The sequence below is a fragment of the Rana temporaria genome, chromosome 11 (genome assembly GCF_905171775.1).
Source record: "Rana temporaria chromosome 11, aRanTem1.1, whole genome shotgun sequence".
In the NCBI taxonomy this organism is placed as follows: Eukaryota; Metazoa; Chordata; class Amphibia; order Anura; family Ranidae; genus Rana; species Rana temporaria.
The window spans coordinates 157455410-157471437 of NC_053499.1; the positions used below are offsets into that span (position 1 = coordinate 157455410).

General features: G+C 47.8%; 1 protein-coding gene across 4 annotated transcripts in view; it reads right to left on the reverse strand.

Annotated features, from left to right (window-relative positions):
- The window catches only part of LRRC36 (leucine rich repeat containing 36), a 31326-nt gene extending 15877 nt beyond the window's left edge, over window positions 1-15449 (reverse strand). For 2 of the 4 annotated variants that reach the window (XM_040329520.1, XM_040329518.1), the window contains exons 1-7: window positions 15327-15449; window positions 12934-13061; window positions 12101-12293; window positions 6278-6362; window positions 4260-4348; window positions 3443-3516; window positions 2002-2056 (exon numbers count right to left, since the gene is read on the reverse strand). In XM_040329520.1, the coding sequence (XP_040185454.1) occupies window positions 2002-2056; window positions 3443-3516; window positions 4260-4348; window positions 6278-6362; window positions 12101-12293; window positions 12934-13061; window positions 15327-15423 (721 nt within the window). In that variant the 5' untranslated portion in view covers window positions 15424-15449. The remainder of the gene's footprint in view (window positions 1-2001; window positions 2057-3442; window positions 3517-4259; window positions 4349-6277; window positions 6363-12100; window positions 12294-12933; window positions 13062-15326) is intronic. The other 2 variants (XM_040329521.1, XM_040329519.1) reach the window with 2 other exon arrangements.
- Window positions 15450-16028: the final 579 nt, after the last annotated feature.

Sequence of the window (16028 nt, forward strand, 5' to 3'; positions counted from 1 at the left end):
CCTACGCCCAGCCCTATTCACGGACGACTTACGCAAACGACGTAAAATACGACGCTGTTCGGACGTTTCCGACGTCCATACCCAACATGACTTACCCCTGCTTTATGAGGGGTAACTTTACGCCGGTCAGACGCCTTACGTAAACGACGTATCTTGATACGCCGGGCGCATGTACGTAAGTGAATCGGCGTAACTAGCTCATTTGCATATTCGACGCGGAAATCAACGGAAGCGCCCAGCGTATATGCACCCCAAGATACGACGGCGTAGGAGACTTACGCCGCTCGTATCTTGCCCAAATCTATGCGTAACTGATTCTATGAATCAGGCACATAGATACGACGGCTCGGATTCGGACTTACGACGGCGTACTTGGAGATACGCCGTGGTAAGTCCGTTGTGAATCCGGGCCATAACCAGCATTTCAATCCTTATTAGCACTTATTATTACTCCGTTGGCCCCTACGCATTCTAGACATCACAAGCTCTTTTCCATTACAAACGGCATAGTAAATACAGTGGAACCTTGGATTACGAGCATAATCCATTCCAGGAGAATGCTTGTAATCCAAAAACTCAAGTTTCCCCATAGAAGTCAATGGAAACTAAGATCATTTGTTGACTCAGGGGGGCGCCATACAAATATACCCAACACTTTTCACATATTTATTTATAATTTTCCTTCCACTTCACAATTATGTGCCATTTTGTGTTGGTCTATCACAGCGGTGGGTAAACTTTTTGACTCGAGGGCCGTAATGGGTTCATATATTGGACCCGGGGGCCGGACCAAGAGTAGATGGACGGTGTGTATGTGTGAATTTATATAAATAAAAAATTAAATTTGTAACATTAAATGTTTAGATTAATTTAATGTAGAAAAGCATAAAAATAGTTATTTTACAAAACTACAATTGATGGCACAGTGGCTGCATTTGATGGCATGGCACAGTGGTGACAATTGATGGCACAGTGGCTGCGTTTGATGGCATGGCACAGTGGCTGCATTTGGCATGGCACAGTGGTGACAATTGATGGCACGGTGGCTGCGTTTGATGGCATGGCACAGTGGTGACAATTGATGGCACAGTGGCTGCGTTTGATGGCATGGCACAGTGGTGACAATTGATGGCACAGTGGCTGCGTTTGATGGCATGGCACAGTGGCTGCATTTGGCATGGCACAGTGGTGACAATTGATGGCACGGTGGCTGCGTTTGATGGCATGGCACAGTGGCTGCGTTTGGCATGGCACAATGGTGACAATTGATGGCACAGTGATTGCTTTTGATGGCATGTCACAGTGGTGACAGTTGATGGGCACAGTCAGGCTGCGTTTTTTTATTTTTTCCGTTTGCGCCCCCCCAAAATTTGAGCACCAGCCGCCACTGCCCCCTAAGTGCATTTGAAAAACTATATAATGGGCATATATATAAAAGTGGATATAAGAGTGGATATTTTAAATTAGTCTTTTTGGCCTCTCCTACCATATCCTGCTGTTCGCGCGCTGTGTGATCACGTGACCGCCGGGTTATCTGCAGCCTCTGGCCAGCTCCATTCCTGTGTCTCCCCGTGGCAGTGACGTAGGTGGCACCGCCCTCTCAGAGGAATTCCCCAATCCCCCGGGGTGAGAGGCGGCCGGAGGCGGAGCGCCCGCAGCCTATCTGCGCTCGCCTCGCTCCAGCCCCCTCGAAGCATAGGCCGCGGCCTCAATTAGCTGCGATCGCGGCACAAGGAGATCGCGGGTGGGGGCCGGATTAAAAGGTCCGCCAGGCCGTAGTTTGCCCATTTCTGGTCTATCGCATAAAATCCCAATAAAATACATTTACGTTTTTAGTTGTAACATGACAAAATGTGGGAAATTTCAAGGGGTATGAATACTTTTTCAAGGCACTGTATATAACACTTGTAAATTATTTGTTGCACTAAGCACAGTTTTCTTCAGTTTAATTGTTTTGAAATATAATTTAGTATGAATCAGATAAATATCAAAATATTATACCAATACCGTCTTCAAAGTCGGTTTGTGGCTGTAGATAGGACTGGTGCTCTTCAGACTGTAAATAGAAACATTTCATGTAAATGGAGATCCAATAAATATAATGGGCCATATTCTCGCAGATCCTGCGGCGGCGTCGCGTAAACCATTTACACTACGCCGCCCCCAACTTACAGGAGCAAGTGCTGTATTCCCCAAACTTGCTCCGTGTAATTGGCCTGGCGTATCCCCGCGTAATTCCAAGGGGGGCGGCTTGTATTTAAATTAAGCGCGCCCCCAGTGCCGTTCGAACTGCGCATGCGCCGGGCTTAAAATAGCCCAGTGCGCATGCTCCAGTTCTCGACGGAAAACGTCAATGACGCCGACGTGTGCGTCATTGATGTAAAGTCGTATTCAAGAACGACTTAGTAAAACGACGTACCCGACGGGAAAAGACGACGCGGACCCGACGCCATACTTAACATGGCATACGTGGGACTGGCGTAAGGTTACCCCTCATATAGCAGGGGTAACCTTACGCTTACGCAAACGACGTAAGCGACGGTTACGCGACGCGATTTCGTTCGGGAATCGGCGTATCGGGCTCATTTGCATAAACAAATGAGACCTGAACGTAAGCGCCATCTAGCGGCCGGCGGCGAATTACATTTAGGATCCGACAGTGTAAGTGACTTACACTAGTCGGATCCTAGCCTAAATCCGGCGTATCTTGTTTTGTGAATACAAAATAATGATACGCCGGCGGGAAATTCGATTTTTACGCCGGTGTATCAGTAGATACACCGGCGTAACTTGTTTGAGAATATGGCCCAATGTTATCACAATTACAATTTGAGTTAGGCCCCTTTCACACGGGCGGATCAGTAATGAACCTCCTCTTGCTCAGCGGGGATCGCTCCGTTGATCCCCGCTGAGCCGGTGGATGACAGGGCGGTCCCCGCACACTGTGCAGGGACTGCCCTGTCTTTTCTCCACTCTCCCCTATCCTTTGACAGTAGGGTTATATCCGCTTCCCCATAAATAAGACCTAGTTTAAAATACTTGTAAAATTCAATAATCCGCTCTATTACAGTAGTATATAATGTACAATGTGTGAGTTTCTGTAATATAATTGCGGGGAAGAAAGCTCCAGCGGGTCACAGAAGGGCAGAGCGGCCCTTTAACAAAGGTATTTGGCCCAATTATATTACAGAAACGCACACATTGTACATTATATAATACTGTAATAGAGGGGATTATAGGATTTTACAAGCATTTTAACTCAGTTCACACTGGGGATTCCTGACAGGCAGGGAGAGAGAGAAGGAGAGAAGACAGCAGATTACATGATAAGGCCTACCCCGAAAATAAGCCCTACTGTGTCTTTTGTTGCCAAAATTAATACAAGACCCGGGCTTATTTTTGGAGAAACGCGGTAGTAATGTTATAAAGAAGGTAAACTTGCCTGATACTTAGAGGGAGAAGAGCCTCTGGTATAATCTCTGGAATGCTGTTCCTGACTATTTGTCCTGCCCATTTCTGAAACAAAAAATGAACAGGATTGTCTCTATTATACAAAATGCAGCAGAGAAACATTTCATGAACATAAATGCGGGTATCACAATGTATTATTTTGAAATAATAAGCAAGTTGCATTTACACTCAGCTGCTCTAAATGCACTTGAAGACATGCCGTACAGCACGCTGCATCAAAGCTGATGTTTAGGCCACATGGATGGTCATCATGGAAAATCCTGAACACACTGGTTGTGTCCGGGGTCAGCCAGAGACTCTGGCCCAGATTCACAAAGAGCAAGGGGCACATTACGCCGCCGTAGAGTAACCACCGTACGCTACGCCAACGCAGCGCAAAGAGGCAAGCATTACATTCAGCAAGCCAGTACTCCCAACACTGCGTGGGTTTCGAAGGCGCACGTCGGCGTAGGTGGAAGTGGGCGTGAACCCATGCAAATGAGACGTGACCCCATGCTGGGCCGAGCGCCGAACAGGTACGTATCACGAACTACGCACGCGCCGTGATGTGAACGCAACCCCATGCGCTTGTTCACAACCACGACGGCAAAACATCCTAAGCTACGCCGGATCACTGCGTACACCGTGAACATAACGTACGCCCAGCCAGACACACGCACAATACGCCGGCTTGTGTTCACTGGTGCAGACCTGTGCATGTCTGTTGCCTGTTGCCGGGTTGCACCTCCTTTATGGGGAATAACTTTACGCCGGACGTACAACTTACGCGCTTAGTTTTAAGATCTTACCAGTCATGTTGCTCAATCCGAAATCCAAGTGAGCTTTAGCTCCTCCTCTATCCCCATAGAGATGGCTGCGTGACGGGCTGTGCATAGAGCTGAAACGGCAATAGCGATTTATTATTGATATCTCTCATACAGTTAGTGATTTATTATTGATATCTCTCACACAGTCTACTCACATCATCCATAAACATATATACATTTGTATGACCCTTCACGTTGTTACACAATATGGCTGATCTGAGCCCCTCCCATGTCTACAACATACTAAAAACGAAAGAGTTCTGCCAGTTACACTGCTGTGACGTCACTATCACATCTACAAATCCAAAGCCCACCATTTACTCTATCGGTTACTACACAGGTAAATCCAAATAAACATGAAAAACCAATACAGGATTGTTTACAGTGGATTTCGCTTTGTGTATTTCTCCCAGATCTGTGCCGTAATCCAGTGTGAGACTTCCTGTAATAAAGACCAATCACTGCTGCTCTCTCTCCTTGTGCAAGGAGACTGGTCTGGTCTCCGCCCCCTCCTGTAGTTTTCTGCAGGAAGCCTGTGGTGGGTGGGGCATGCTGGGTCCCTCCCACAGCTCTGCTCTCAGCACATCGATAATGTCCTGTTACTTTACCAAGGTAATATCTGGTATTCAGGGCCGCCATCAGGGGGGGTACAGGCAGTACACCTGTAAGGGGTCCGGAGGTCCCACAGGGCCCCAGGTGGCAACCCCCCTTTTTTTTATATTTTTTTTATAATAAAAATAAATACATTTTAATATACTTTTATTTTATTTTTTATTAAAGGGACAATTTTTTTTTCTTTTTTTTAGAGGTCCGGAGGTCCCCAGGGCCCCAGATAACAACCCCTCCCTTTTTTTTTTTTTTTATAAAAAAAAAATTATTTTATATATTTTTATTTAATTTTTTATTAAAGGGCCAATTATTATTTTTTTAGGGGTCCGGAGGTCCCCAGATGACAACCCCCTTTTTTTTTATAAAAATAAATCTTTGCTACCCCCCTTTTTTTATATATATTTTATATTTTTCTTTATTTCTTCTTTTATTTTGTAAAGGTCCCCCCCTGATCAGTGTGAAAGCAGCCTTGAGATCCACCAATCTCAGCACACCCGGAACAGGAATAGACAAGTATGAAGAGCTCTGCAGGCATCTCTACAATGTAAACCAGGGGTCTCCATACTGCGGCCCGAGGGCCAGATGTGGCCCTTTGCCAGCCTTAATCCGGTGATCTGCCGATTAGGTTCCGGCTAACGTAAAAAGTTCCTGCGCAGGCGCAATATGATCTGTTGATATGGTTCCGGCTAACGAGAAAGTTCCTTTAGGGACCGCGCAGGCGCAAACTTACCGACGGAAATCTCCGATCCTCGGCCGGCATCCAGGGCGACGTGGATTTCGAGGAAAGTGGCCAGTCGGCCTCACGTCTTCGATTCGCTCGGACGGCTCGCTCGGCCTCCTGGCTCTTTTTTTAACATCCTCCAATCCATGGGGATGTTAAAGAATGAGCCCGGATGCCGGCCGAGGTTCGGAGATTTCCGTCGGCAAGTTTGCGCCTGCGCAGCCCTTGAAGGAACTTTCATGTTAGGGGAACCTTAAGGACAAGTCACCGGCCCTTGGGGCACAATTCCTTCCACTGATATGAGGCACTATTCCTCCTACTGACACCAACAATGGGGCACTATATCTTCCACGGATACCAATGATGGGATACTATTCCTCCTACTATTAGGGGGAATTCTCCTCCTCCATTTGACCACCAACCCCGAGGACATATTTATTCTCCCCGATGCTGGGCTCGTGACATTTTCTGCCCCGTTTGGCCACAATCCGGCCCCCCTAAAGTCTGAAGGACGATAAAGTGTCCCTTTGTATGAAAAGTTTGGACACCCCTGCTGTAAACAGATGTCAAGCTGCACATCCAGCTGCAGCTCCATTCACACGCATGACAATAGTATTTTATTTTCTTTCCCAAACAACAAAAGGACATTTTACTGACAGTCAGCACTCACCTCCCGGACTCGGACGTCTCCTGAGATTTCAGCTGGAAGTTATAAGTTGCGTTTTTCCTCTCGCTCTCCCTCACCGGTCTCTCATCTGAAAAGAGTGACATATCTGGAGTGAGATGTGATCACTGGAGGTGTGAAATGCCGGACTGTCCCCCCACCCCCCTCTCCTAGTTTCAGCTGATCTGCTGCATGGCCGGTGCAGTGAGGAGTAATGGGCCTGGCTGACAGTTGGATGAACTGAACTTCATGCATAAGCCAAACAAACTCCCGAGGAAGCCATAGCAACATCCCAGGCACTACACAACACAAACCTGGGCAGGGACCTCCCTTGTTATACGCACTCTGTGGGTAAGATTGCTTTGGGGTTAACCATTTAACTACCCGCATGACAAATACCTACCCACTTTTACAAAGAAAATGTAAAATAAATAAATAAAAGAGCATCAAGCCAAAGCCCTGAAGAAAACTAAGGCTGCTTTCACACTGAGGCGTGCAGCCGCGGTGACGGTATAGCCGCGCTATTTGTAGCGCGGCTATACCGTCCTATTTAGCGCGATATTCGGGCGCTAGCGGTGAGGTTTTAACCCCCGCTAGCGGCCGAAAAAGGGTTAATACCGTGGTATTACCGCGCTTTCCCATTGATTTCAATGGGAAGGCGCGGTATAGGAGCGGTGAACACACCGCTCCTATACTGCGGTAAAGATGCGGCTAGCAGGACTTTTGGTGCGCTCCTGCTAGCGCACTGCTTCAATGTGAAAGCCTTCGGGCTTTCACATTGAACACTACAGGGCATGATTTTTCATGCGGTATAGCAGCGATATTTTTAGCGCTGTACCGCATGAAAAACGCCCCAGTGTGCAAGGGGCCTAATAGCCAGATTCAGAAAGACTTACGACGGCGTATCAGTAGATACGCCGCCATAACTCCAAATCTGCGCCGTCGTATATTTAAGTGTATCTCAAATTGAGATACACTTAAATGTAGCTAAGATACGACCGCCGGTGCCGTCGTCGTATCTTAGCTGTCTATTTACGCCGGCCGCTAGGGGCATGTACGCTGATTTACGTCTAGAATGCCTAAATCAGCGAGATACACCTATTCACGAACGTACGCTTGCCCGTCGCAGTAAAGATACGCCGTTTACATAAGGCGTTTTCAGGCGTAAAGATAATCCACCGAAAAGATGGCGCAGCCAATGTTAAGTATGGACGTCGTCGTATCTTCGCTGTCTATTTACGCCGGCCGCTAGGGGCGTGTACGCTGATTTATGCCTAGAATGCGTAAATCAGCAAGATACGCCTATTCACGAACGTACGCTTGCCTGTTGCAGTAAAAATACGCCGTTTACGTAAGGCGTTTTCAGGCTGAAAGATAATCCACCAAAAAGATGGCGCAGCCAATGTTAAGTATGGACGTCGGAACCGCATCGAACTTTTAAATTTTTACGTCGTTTGCGTAAGTCGTCCGTGAATGGGGCTGGGCGTAATTTACGTTCACGTCGAAACCAATGAGTCTTTGCGGCGTAATTTGGAGCATGCGCACTGGGATACGTCCACGGACGGCGCATGCGCCGTTCGTTCAAAACGTCATTTACGTGGGGTCATGCTTTATTTACATAAAACACTCCCACTTCTTCACAATTTGAATTAGGCGCGCTTACGCCGGCACATTTACGATACGCCGCCGTAACTTAGGACGCAAGTGCTTTGTGAATACAGCACTTGCCTCTCTGACTTACGGCAGCGTAGCGTATATGAGATACGCTACGCCTGCCTAACGTTAGGCACCTCTACCTGAATCCAGCTAAAAGGCTGGCCATAGGCAGATCGATTTTTTATTTTTGATCATCTAGCAGGCTAAACAAATTTTTTTTTTTTTTAAATAAACAGATTCCACAATCCACACATGCGAGGCGGATAGAGGAATCCTTCATGCTTTACCACTGACAGTGCGACTGTTAGAATACATTGATCAGCAGCTGCTGCCTATTGGCTGCAAGCCGCTGATCGACAGCGGTAAAGCGCCACTGTTTTTAGCAGGCGCTTTACCATCGTTTTAGCTGCACTTTTCCATAGCTCCCAACTGTCTATGATTTGGAGGGACTGTCCCTGATTTGGAGGAATGTCCCTCAGTCCCTCATTTTGGTCTGATCTATATAGGTGTATACAAAATTCACTTTTTATCTTTCAAAAACTACTTCTCAGTGCTAAACCTTTCATCCAATCTTTAAATTGCTACATTTGTAAATTTTAAAAGGAATAGTAGTGGGTAAAAAAAATCCCTTGTGGATTTATATAACTTTTTTTGGTTAATTCTCCTTTAAGAGGGTGTGGCAGGGGGGCGTGTCCTATTTACTAGTAGGTGTCCCTCATTCCCATCTCAAAATATTGGGAGGTGTGCTTTTCGTCCGCTAGTGGGGCGCTTTTAATCCCCGCTAGCGGCCGATGAAGGGGTAAATAGCGCTCGCAAAGCACCGCTGCTGAAACGCTTTGGCGGCGCTGCCCACTGATTTCAATGGGCAGGGGCGCTTTAGGAGCGGTGTATTGACCGCGACCTAAAGCGCCTCAAAGCTGCTGCTTGCAGGACTTTTTTTTAACGTCCTGACAATGCACCGCCCCAGTGTGAAAGCCCTCGGGTTTTCACACTGAAGTGACAGGAGTGGCGCTTTACAGGCGCTAAAAACCCCTGTAAAGCGCCTCAGTGGGAAAGTAGCCTAAAGTAAAACTTTTTTCTTCATTTTGGATAGAGCAAGAGAGGGTTATAACCCGTGTCAGATATTTTTTTCCCGCTATCTGTGTCCCATTTCGGAAATTTCCCTTCACTTCCTGTCCCATAGCCAAACAGGAAGTGAGAAAAAAAATCCCTATAAATTAGGGGAATTTCTTGGGGACCCTCAGGCCACCAGAACTACCGTGTTTCCCCCGAAAATAAGCCTGGGTCTTATATTCATTTTGGCATCAAAACACCCAGCGGGGCTTATTTTGGGGGTAGGTCTTATTTTCGGGTAAACACGGTAGTGTCCCCTCTATTACTTTTCTGGGGACAACCAAAAATGTGGGCAATTTCTTTTACTTTCTTTTTCAATGATAATGGTAAACTCAACAAATAGAAAGAGGTGGAATCTCCCCAACGGGGACACAGACAATAATAAAAACTGACAGGGGCTCTAATCCCTCTCCACTCTGTCCAAATTGAAAAAAAAAAAAAAAGTTTTGTCTTCAGTTATACTTTAAGTTAAATGGTGTACAATGCACGGTAAACATTGGTTAGCTTTAATAAAAAGAGGCCTTCCAGGGTTGCTAAGGACTCTGGTAATGTAATCCTCTGAAATTAATCCTTTTGTGATTCTCTTACATGGAAGTCAACAATCTCAGGTCAGTTCCTCCATCAGTTAGAGCCGGTGATCTGACGATATGGTTCCAGCCATCGAGATGGTTCCTGTAAGGACTGCGCAGGCGCCATCCTTGCCGACGGAAGTCTCCGAACCTCGGCCGGCATCCAGGGCGACGTGGATTTTGAGGAAAGTGGCCAGTCGGCCTCACGTCCTCGCTTCGCTCTGGCGGCTCGCTCCGCTCGCTCGGCCTCCTGGCTCTTTTTTTTACCATCCTCCAATCCACGGGGATGTTAAGGAATGAGCCTGGATGCCGGCCGAGGTTCGTAAATTTCCGTCGGCAAGGATTGCGCCAACGTAGTCCTTACAGGAACCATCTGGATAGGGGAACCATAACGACAAGTCACTGGTTCACACAGGGCGACTCGTCATGCAAATTGGTCACCTGACAAGTCGCGCTCCGTTCTGTACAATGGAACCGTTCTAATAGATGTGACTCAAGTCGCTCCGACTTAGAAAAAGGTTCTTGTACGACTTTGGGGGCGCCTTCAGGGCGACTTGCATTGACTTCAATACAGAAGTCATTTTGCAAGTCGCCTCTGAAGTTGTGGGCAGATCACCTTGCCGAGTCGCTCAGCAAGTCGTGCCGCCCCAGTGTGAACCGGCTCTTAGTTTATCATAATTTTGCACTACACAACAGAAAGCATTTACAAAAATAATAACAGAGGACGCAGACAAAACATATTAGCAACACCCCCATATCTGATCGATTCGATCGAACGCTTTTCCAAGTTGTGTGTGTGTTTTTTTTTTTTTTTTGAGCAGGTGTTCTGCCGATGAGTGTCCCCCCCCGTAGATTATGCCCCCCCTGTACTGTGCAGGCGTGGCGCTTGCCTCATAAAATAGCCGAACGTGTAGAGCTGAGAGTCAGCTCTAGATGGCGCCTACGTGGACCTTGCTGTAAGTGGCCAGTCGGACGGCTCGCTCGGCCTCCTAGCTCTTTTTTTTAACATCCTCTGTCCACGGGGATGGCAAGGAATGAGCCTGGATGTCAGAAGGTGTGCGCAGGCGCCGTCTAGAGCTAACTCTCAGCTCTACATGTTCGGGTATTTTTGCGAGGCAGGCGCCACGCCTGCGCAGTACAGGGGGGACCTTTTTCGGCAAGACACCTGCACCCTCATAAACACGCCAACACGGAAATCTCTTCAAAAGTAAATCTTTGAACACGTTACAAAAATGTGATCACTGACAGCGGCTATAGCTGCCAGCAGTGATCATTGTGTTCTGATGGCTGAAAAACCTCCTGCTGTCCGAATACAACAACTCTGCAGGAGGGATTGCCCCCATCATCACTGACTGTGTTGCTGGGGGGAAAATCAACCTGTGATAGAAGGAAAGGAAATTGCATAATGTATGGCCGTCCTTATGCTTTTCTTCCACTTTAACCGCTTAAGGACCGCCTCCTGTATATTTACGTTGGCAGAGTGGCACAGACAGGCATAGGTACGTCCCCTTTAAGATGCCGCCGCGTGGTCGCACACGCCGCCGCTGGCGACGCGCTCGCGACCCTGCCGCTTTCTCCGCGAGCCCGACAGTGGGTCCCGCGGACTCGATCGTCACGGGGACACCCGTGATCGTCTCACGGAGAGATAGAGCGGGGAGATGCTTGTGTAAACAAGCATCTTCCCCCTCTGCCTAGTGACAATGACACTGATCTCCGCTCCGTGTGCTCGGAGCGGAGATCAGTGTCATGTGACACAGAGCCCATCCCCCATACAGTAAGAAGCACTCCCTAGGAAACACTCAACCCCTTCAGCGCCACCTAGTGGTTAACCCCTTCACTGCCAGTGTCAGTTACACAGTAATCAGTGCATTTTTATAGCACTGATCGCTGTAAAAATTACAATGATCCCAAAAATGTGTCAAAAGTGTCCGATGCAATGTCGCAGTCACGAAAAAAAATCGCTGATCGCCGCCATTACTAGTAAAAAAAAAAATTATTAATAAAAATGCCATAAAACTATCCCCTATTTTGTATACGCTATACATTTTGCGCAAACCAATCAAACGCTAATTGCGTGTTTTTTTTACCAAAAATATGTAGAAGAATACGTATCGGCCTAAACTGAGGAAAAAAAATAAAAATGTTATATATTTTGTTATATATTTTTGGGGGATATTTATTATAGCAAAAAGTAAACAATATTGATTTTTTATTTTTTTTTAAATTGTTGCTCTATTTTTGTTTATAGCGCAACAAATAAAAACTGCAGAGGTGATCAAATACCACCAAAATAAATCTCTATTTGTAGGGAAAAAAAAGGACGCCAATTTTGTTTGGGAGCCACGTCGCACGACCGCGCAATTGTCAGTTAAAGCGACGCAGCGCCGAATCGCAAAAAAGGGGTCTGGCCCTTTAGCAACAAAATGGTCTGGGGCTGAAGTGATTAAACCTCTCCCAACCCTCCCCCCCCCCAGCCCAGCCCGGTACCCACCTAGTGTTTCCAATGTCCCCGCGATGTGGATGACAAAAAGACGGTAATCGGCGTTCTGTCTGGTCACTGGATTCAGACGCAGATCCAGAGTTTTCAGCTGTGCCAAACGTTTGAGATGCTTCACCTCCTCAAGAGACGCAATGTCATTATAATATAAGTTCAGGTAACCAAGAGAGTGCAAGTATTCAATTCCCTGCGAAAGCAAAACGCAAAATAACTTTTATTACACGCCGCCACTGTTTTTAATGGGCAAACTATTCACATACACAGCAGAGGGAAGCAATACAGGACATTCATCATGTTCTTGGATATATCTGTATATGGTCAATGGTTTGTTGACACCTTAGGGGGATCATCATTTGACACCTGACTTTCACACCTACACTATATTGCCAAAAGTATTGGGACACCTGCCTTTACACTCACATGAACTTTAATGGTCTCCCAGTCTTGGTCCGTAGGGTTCAATATTGAGTTGGCCCCGCCCTTTGCAGCTATAACAGCTTCAACTCTTCTAGGAAGGCCGTCCACAAGGTTTAGGAGGGTGTCTATGGGAATTTAACCCTTTGAACCCTGCACTGGCACTTGCAGAGCGGCCCAATTCACTTGAATGGGTTGCACTGGGCGGGCACTACGCCTGCTGAAAGCAACCAGGGGTATAATCCCTGCCACACCTACAAAGCAAAGAATTCTGGCATTTGTACCCCCCACAGCCACTGTAGCTAAAGGGGAAAAAGTAAAAAAAGTAAAAACGCGTAAAAAAGTGCGATTGAGCCCTAAAACCTTTGCTGAACGATTCTGAACCCCAGGGTGTTGTCAACAAGTGAACTTACCTGCAAACTGATTATTATGTTTCTAGACAAGTCCAAGGAACGGAGACTTTGGAAGTTTTTAAATGCATCCCCCAGGCTGACAATCTTCTCTCGGTACGTCCCTTGGAGTGCCAGAGACTCCACTGTGCCTGGAAAGATAGAAATGAAGAATTTATCTCGAGCATCCAACTTCTGTTGTTACAAAACTACAAGTCCTGGCTGGCAGGGCATGATGGGAGTTGTAGTTGTTGGATAGGCTGGAAAACTGCAATGTAGTCCTTGGCTTCATCATTATTACAGTTTAGGCAGAGCTTTACATACTGTCAGAGGTGTGGGCCCTGATGCATAAGTTGACCTTCTTTATTTTTTTGGCTTGATTTACCTTGTTTCCATGGGGCAATCTGTTTTCCCCCTGCTTAGCATCACCACCGGATGCCGTTTGCGGCCTTTTTTCCAGGATCGCCGCAGGCAGGATGTTTTAGGCGAGGGCTAGTCCGCCGCGATCCTGGGAAAAGGCCGCGGACTAGGCCGAAGCTACAGTCTCGCCTCAAAACTTAGGACAGGCGCTCTGCGGACTAGGCCGAAGACGCGGCCTCGCCTAAAACATCCTGCCCGCAGCTCACGCCCTTTTCCCAGGATCGTGGCGAGCTGCGGGCAGGATGTTTTAAGCGAGGCCGCGGCTTCGGCCTAGTCCGCAGAGACTCTGACAGAACACCACTTAGCGGCGAGACTTCTGATCTCACAGGTTTGCCTATCTGACAGAACACCAATTAGCGGCGAGACTTCTGATCTCACAGGTTTGCCTATCTGACAAAACACCACTTTGCGGCGAGACTTCTGATCTCACAGGTTTGCCTATCTGACAGAACACCACTTTGCGGGGGGGGCCTTCTGATCTCATAGGTTTCCCTATCTGACAGAACACCACTTAGCGGCGAGACTTCTGATCTCACAGGTTTGCCTATCTGACAGAACACCACTTTGCGGGGGGGCCTTCTGATCTCATAGGTTTCCCTATCTGACAGAACACCACTTATCGGCGAGACTTCTGATCTCACAGGTTTGCCTATCTGACAGAACAACACTTAGCGGCGAAACACCATCTGCACGTGCACATAAGATGGGGGGCAGGCCACACTCTGAGATGCGGGGTGAAAGTGGCGGGCTTGCATGTAAAAGAGGAAACTCAGAGGGCCCAGCCTGGGGTGGACTGGCCCTTTGACGTCCAAATTCACACACAAGCCCGCCGCTTTCACCCAGCAGCTCAGCGTGTGGCCTGCCTGCCCCCCATCTTATGTGGACGTGCACAACAGAGCAGATGCTGGGGGGGGGGGGCGGGGGACGGAGCAGAGAGTGTCCCGCTGGAGGAAATGGCTTGCCTAGTCACCCTGTGAAGATGAAACTCAGAGGGCCAAAAGTGGGCCCCTTTTCAGCTGAGTATACTGAATTACCTGCCACGCAGTAAGCCCTTTCCTCCAGCAACACAGTGTGAAACCTCACGTGACAGGGACGCTGCATGGGTAATCCGAAGCATGGGCAGCCCCCTCAAGCTCCGCCCATGCATACTCAGTCTCTGCCCTCAAGGAGCTTACAATCGAAGCTCCCCATCTGACATACTACAGTCACATACTAGGGCCAATCACCCTATCAGCGTGTCTTTGTAGTGTGGGAGGAAACCCACGTAAGCACAGGGAGAACATGCAAACTCCATGCATACAGAGTCCTGGCCAGGATCTGAACCGGGGACCCCAGTGCTGCAGAAGTGCTAACCACTAATCCTCTGTGCTGTGCCAAATATTATACAAGGAGCATCAGGAGATCTGAACATGTCAGGGAGAGAAGTGGGTGAAAGGTGTACAGAATTATTCTATTATTATAGCAGTGTTCTATGGATGGTTGCCATGGTGATTATTATTATAGAAGTGCTCTATGGATGGTTGCCATGGTGATTATTATTATAGAAGTGCTCTATGGATGGTTGCCATGGTGATTATTAAAGCAGCCCTCTATGGATGGTTGTCATGGTGATTATTATTATAGCAGCCCTCTATGAATGGTTGCTATGGTGATTATTATTATAGCAATGCTCTATGAATGGTTGTCATGGTGATTATTATTATAGCAGCCCTCTATGGATGGTTGCCATGGTGATTATTAGAAGTGCTAAATGAATGGTTGCCATGGTGATTATTATTATAGAAGCCCTGTATGGATGGTTGTCATGGTGATTATTATTAGAGAAGTGCTAAATGAATGATTGCCATGGTGATTATTATTATAGAAGCCCTCTATGGATGGTTGCCATGGTGATTATTATTATACCAGCCCTGTATGGATGGTTGCTATGGGTTACAGCATGTCATTCTCTGCCCCGTATTAGTAGGGTTGGTTACTCAGGGTGCTCCTGGCATTACCTGCCCCCACCGGCTGCAGCCCGGCTCTCTCGCACACCCAGCTCTCCTTCAAACGAACCCTCCTCACCGCCATTCCATTGAATGGGTGCAGCTTCATCAACACTCCCCATAGCAACGGCGGGAAACAAGGAGAGAGGAGGGAAAGGTTCCGGGGAGAGCGGGACACTGCACTTCGATACACAGCAGCTAGGGGCGGGGCTTTCCCTTAGCCAGCAACCAATAGAGCCAGCGACAACTGAACTGTCCGGAGAGATGCTGTTGCCATGGAGAAGGGGCGGGACAATGAGTTTAAGCGGGGACAGGAGAGTTCGGCGCCTCACGGAGAGGTGACAGGGGGAGCTGGGAGGTCTTTTGGGCGGGGCTCTAGTTCTAGAGGTTGGTGGGCGGGGTTTTGTCAGGTGAAGTGTGAGGGAAGAAATGAGGGGCGCGAAAAAGTGAGGGGCGCCGGGTGGACGGAAGTAAGGCGACGCGGTAATGGGGCAATGTGTGCCCAGTCAGGCCATACTGACCCCTCATCAACCCACTCTGCCTTCCCTACCCGGCCACCACTAATAGAGACCCAGCGCTGCACCTAGGAGAGAATATGGGCAGAGGGGAATATGGGCACTTGGAGAAGACGCGTAAGCGCGCGTCATTCAAATGATGATGAGGGGGGCGTGTTTTATTTAAATTAAGGTTGACCCCGCGTATTTTACGTTTTTT